At 30.3% G+C, this 6,000-nt stretch overlaps 1 protein-coding gene across 1 annotated transcript in view; it reads left to right on the top strand.

Moving 5' to 3' along the window:
* Positions 1-2,979: 2,979 nt before the first annotated feature.
* Positions 2,980-6,000, top strand: part of LOC134247344 (uncharacterized) — a 95,477-nt gene continuing 92,456 nt past the window's right edge. Inside the window, exons 1-3 of the mRNA XM_062729719.1 lie at positions 2,980-3,053; positions 4,510-4,890; positions 5,594-5,617. Of these exons, the coding sequence (XP_062585703.1) occupies positions 3,008-3,053; positions 4,510-4,890; positions 5,594-5,617 (451 nt within the window). The 5' untranslated portion in view covers positions 2,980-3,007. The remainder of the gene's footprint in view (positions 3,054-4,509; positions 4,891-5,593; positions 5,618-6,000) is intronic.

Raw genomic sequence — 6,000 nt, 5'->3', positions numbered from 1 at the left:
GCATTATTGTTATCTTGATCTCTCCGGCACAATGTGAGTCGAGGAAGGGAAACCATTGAACGTTGTAAGCACAAATAGTTTCTACAATAGAGGAAAAAGTCAAACAACAAAATGTTTCTACGTACAATAGATAAATATTTTATAGAAATAAAATCTTAATTCAGTTACAAATAAAACAGATAAAATCTTATAGCCACAAATAGAAGTTAGAGTTTTTTTTAAAAAGTCAACCAAAGGGTGCTTGTAGACTAGACGCAGAATCAACAACACCAAACCACAAAATAACGAGGCCGAGGTAATTCGAGTGCGCATGATTTTGCGCAGCTTTTTATTTTCATGCAGTCATAAGTGCAACAGAACGCCTTTCCCAAATATTGTAATTCTAATATAGAATTAACATTATCTGTAACGTCTATTGGTCTGGAAATGTGATTTTACGACAATAATTAGGAAAAACGCTGAAATGGCTCTAACGGCGTAGCTGTTTTCCGATTTTGTACGTAATGAACGACGCTAGCTGAAAAATGAAACATGGCTCGCAAATAGGTTCGTAAACGTCCAAGGATATTGTACTTAAAACTGATGATAGAAGATCAGTCTAAACTATTTTTACCGCAAAAATCATATGCGCCGACAATTCATCTGCACTGATATTTATTTATCCCGTAATATGGCAATTTTAGAGGTATTGGATATTGAGGACATAAACGTTTATAATTAAGACCTTGACCAACCTAGATGTGTAACATTTTTAAAATTTCACAATTTGGTGACTTTTTACATTAACTTTCATTTACTTGACTGAAAAAGAAATCTCTAGGGCAGAAATACAATATTTGTGATAATTTGATGCTATTCCAACAAATTCCCATGGGGTCCAATTCTTTTGAGATGATCCACTAAGAAATCGGGGTGATAAACATTTGATTTTTTAATCTTAAAACAATAAACATAATAAACAAAAAATTATCAAATCTCTAGGGTAGAAATAATTAGACTCGGTCTCGTTAATTTTATTAATAATTCTTCTACCACACATTCATAACGTATTCCATATGGACAATAAAAATAGCGTAGAATATCCGCACTTAAATTATAATTGAACATTTCATGGTGTACAAGTACATATTATAATAAAACACTTACCAGAATCGTTGAAGGATAAACAAAACTGAAGAAGGCCAATCATAAACAATGTTGCACATTCCCGCTTCATTTTATTTACATATTTTAAGTAACAAATTAGAACTGCATTAGAAGGGCTGAGTGAGAAACAAGGAGCTTAATACATTGTAACAATAAAATACTGCGGGATTGAGTTCATACAAGTCATGTATATTTAAAGGTTGTTGTTTGATAAACTGATTTATGTTCTAGTTATCATTTAAAAGGAATCTACTGAATATGTCTGTCGTTACAGCTCAGGGAACACGCGTGCACAGTGCTTTTGTTTTGATAGCGATGGATTCATGATTAAATTTTTCTATTGATTACTCAATATGACATGCATTATGGTTATTGTTTTGAGAAAAAAATGCAATGAGTTTGAATGAATGCGTTGAAAGAAATAAGGATTTAATTATTAATTTTGGTTACCATGCGTTGAAAAAAAAAAGAATAAAAGTGGTCAAACAAAAAAATTTTGAAATATTTTTTGAGCGTTAACACATAATAATATTTGCAAAATGATGTCTGAAAAAACCTTTACATTGTGATTAATATTGTAAGAAATAAAAGATTTTGACCAAAATGAAAAATTAAAAATTCAGTCCGAATTTCTTCTGCATTACAATACATTGACTTTTGTTCCTGTATATTTTCTTCAAATAATAAAATATTTAATTTTCAAACTGATATTGAGTTGAAACTTAACTACTTTATCCATTTAGATAAAATGGATAAAATAATTTATACTTTATAAAATTTCATTTCTGTTTTCTCAATTCTGAGTAAACGTCATCCTTAAGTCAAATTCTAACTGACTTTTTCATGCTTTTTATAAGTCCATTATTTACAAACTGCATTGGTGACGGATTTTGCCGTTATTTCTTAATTATGACAAGGAGCACACGTCGGATGTGACCCGCAGGCAGGGGAAGCGCACTCCTCCATGGCGCCTGATTCCACCTCTGATGTTTTGGAGATCCGTGTTTGCTCTGCTCCTATTTAGTATTTTAAATGGACTTTGAGCTAGAATAATGTTCATTATTTCCACGTATTTCACATATTTTGAAATTCTGGATGCCCGAATTAAATGTTTGCTACCTTACTTGTTAGTCCTGAGTGGGAAAATCTAATTAATGGCGTCTGTTCAAATCAGGTTTTACGCCTATGATGACTTAGGTCAACTTGGTAATCATTTGTAAATGCAGTATATTTTTGAAATTCTTCTTGTCAACAAAGTGTCTACAAGTCGTGTATTAAACATGCTCAAATGGACGCATTGTAATATGTATCTGATTAATAGAGATGGCTCATGATGAGTGTGATATAGGTCGGCATGGAATGCTTTCTACTCTTTAAAACAGCCGATTCCTATGGTTTTAGAACTGTGTGGTTTTTGCACTGTTCACAAATTTAATTATTCAATGGATTTACTACCTTTTTGTTATCTTTATCATTTTCATTAAACATTGATATTTTATTGGCGATAAATCATTTTAAATATTATGGCTAGTGGCAATCTAATGTCCTTTGTCTTCACAAATTTTCGGAAATCTTTTTTTCAGATGAGACCTAATATTTAAGAAGGAGCTCCATACATATAAATTTGAATTGTTCTTGAAAATAACATTCATACAGGGTTGTTGCACATCAAAAGAAGACATATTTAATTTCAAGTGGGACTCAGAATGCCAAATTAAAAAACTTTCTAGATCCGAAAAAAAGATACTACAGAGATGTAAAATATTTCCGTGAACTATTTTAGTCATAGAGTGATGCAGCGTGGGAAGTTAATCGACCATGTGATAAACAAAGCATCCGGGTCCTCTCATTCCCAGAATAAATGAAAATGAAGTGTTATTTAGGATTAGTGTTTATAGCAAACACTGGTTTGTATTCATTTTGTTTGCTGTATTTGTTTATATTTTACTCACTTTTTATTTTTTTTTTAAACCATAACCATTTTTTGAAATATTTTTCTTTCTCATTATAAACAAAAACTTCCGGTTTGAAAGCTAACATACAATCTTTATGAACGTGTTCACATTTCAAAAAGAAATAATAAAATAAAATTGAGTTTAAAAATAATTTAAAAGAAAAAAGGGATAACCTAATATTTCCTCTTACATTACAAAAGTATAATAAATGAATTTTAACTCTTACTACATGGAGATAGTCAATTCTTTTCAACCTAGCATCATCTAATGCCAAAAATTAGCACTAATAGTAATTGTAACACCTGCTTAGATCTTTATTTTTAAAATGAAATAAGTTTATTCCCATCAACTGGATAACACCATTCATAAATATAAAAATACTGCTATATTATATCAATTAATACCTTATATTCATTAATTAATGATTCATCAGTTGACGATTATTTTCACAAGTATTTTTAGGGGAGGTATATCACATTTGAAAGTTCATAAATGCAAGTTCAGCTACTGTTCATACACATGTATATATTTTAAAGCAACGATGCTTCATTGGGAAAAAAAACCTTCGTGAAAAAAATTCATCTCATTATAAAGTTTTTAAAAAATCATTACTTCATTTATTTTTTAACTACAACTATTTATTTAGTCCCTTCAAATACAAGAGTAATAGCAAAATGTTTTAAAATTTATTTCATTTTATGCATACAAACTTAAGTTGTCTGACCTAAGATATTGCCGTGCATAGGGACAAGGATTTCTAGAAGATGAAAGAACTCCGAAAAGGAATTAAAATACGTCCTATGATAATAAACTAGAACATAAATGCAATTTTTTGTACTACAAATATACAAATAACAAACGCAATAGAATTATTGTATAATACCATAGCCTTTGAGACATGGATATTTATAACTCATGTTGGTATGTAATGCAACAATAAAAAATAGACTTTAAAGTTTGAACATATTAGAAACCAATTTTCCTATAATATAGTCGGTTTTAATTTGCTTATTTTGAGAGATGAAAAAAACACATGGAAACAGGAAGAAAACGAACCCAGGATTGGTTTGACCCTTATTGTGTACTTAATAACAAAATAAGAAAAACTGTTCTAAAAATGACATCTTACTGCAATTTTGTTTTGAGATATCGTGTTACAATTCATCTTTAGTCCAAAATCAGTAGACTTAAATTGTTCAAAATACAACATAGTTGTTTTCCTTATAATCATATAAAACAAACAATCAGGAAAATAATTATTGTCGTCGAGTGATATTGAATATTGCTGAAGAAAAGAAAATAAAGCAGTTTTTCTTGCATATATGCTTTAAATTTTGCGTTCGCGTACATGTCCGAATTAATAAAAATGTTTTCCTTATAACATTCCAGTAACTAATTTGATTTTCAGTACATGCTTTGATCTCAATAGAAGCCCAAAACACTACCATAGAATATGGAAGAACAAATATAGACATAAACTGTGTAGTTAATGGAACGTCCTTAACCAAGGTTATCGCTATCCAGATGAGGCGATCCGACACAGACATAGTAGCCGTTGTAATGGATAAAGGTATCTCATGGCAGGACAGAGAACTACAGAACCGGGACGGCGTATCCGTTAATGCTTCCATAAGTGACGTCACGACATCTTATTTTCGATTGGTGATATTGAAATCAGCCGTCAGATATCCTTCTGATATGGGTAGTTATCGGTGCTCTCTAAGTGCACATGGTGATAAATTTTCCTTGAAGGCCAGCAAATCTCCAAGTGTGTTCCTGAATATTACAGGTGAAGATTATTTTCTAGCATTTTTAATATATAAAAATAAACGTATACTAGTATTACGATTTTGTTTTATCAAGGTAATTTGATAGCTATGTTTGATTAATGATGATATGCAGGAATGTGTATGCGGTGTCTCTTACGGTATCATATGACTTCATTTTTTATACATGTTTTAAATGCCATGTCGTAATGGTTTTAATTACAGATATGAGTCTAAATACTTGTTTTCGATGTCACTGTAAAACCACGTAAAACAGAAACTGATAAATGCCTCAAAGTTGATATGTAAGCAATATTCGGGTTAGGGCAAGCAAGGTTTATTTATCATCGCACGAATATCGCTTATTTTTCAAGACAGTGAACATACATTTAAAATTCATATTCTGCCACAGTAAATTAAACATTACTTTACTTTTAATTCGTTAAGGCTTTGAAAAGACTGTCACAAATGGTAAGCATTCTAAATTAATAATAAATGTTTAATGGACTTTGTTGTAATATTTTATGAACTTTTGTTCTTGAATACTGTTCGTTATCTCCTTGTGTTTAATTAAACTAGCATTTTAATAATATAAATTCGGGCTAGGGCAAGCAAGGTTTATTTATCATCGCATGAATATCGTTTATTTTTCAAGACAGTGTACATACATTCTAAATTCATACTCTGCCACAGTAAATGAAACATTACTTTTAATTTATTTCAAAGGCTTTGAAGAGACTGTCACAAATGGTAAGCATTCTAAATTAATAATAATTGTTTAATGGACTTTGTTGTAATATTTTATGAACTTTTGTTCTTGAATACTGTTCGTTATCTCCTTATGTTTAATTAAACTAGCATTTTAATAATATAATTTTTCTAAGACTTCTTAAGGGGGCCGACTATAGTTTTATTGTGTGAAAACTACAATAGGGAAACTCTTCATTTTTATACCATATATAACTTACATAAACTTCAGTGTACATGCAAAGTTTGGGGAAAATCTATCGTTCAGGTATTTTGAGGGACCGTCTCAAAATACAGGTACATTTACTATAGGATTATGTAGGAAAATGCTAATTTTTAACACTTTAAAGCAAATTATGCAAATAATACAATAGACATACTGTTCA

This window comes from Saccostrea cucullata, unplaced genomic scaffold (genome assembly GCF_032062105.1).
Source record: "Saccostrea cucullata isolate Sc308-1 unplaced genomic scaffold, CSIRO_AGI_Scuc_v1 ctg39, whole genome shotgun sequence".
NCBI classification, from domain to species: domain Eukaryota; kingdom Metazoa; phylum Mollusca; class Bivalvia; order Ostreida; family Ostreidae; genus Saccostrea; species Saccostrea cuccullata.
This window is presented reverse-complemented; position numbering and strand designations above follow the sequence as displayed.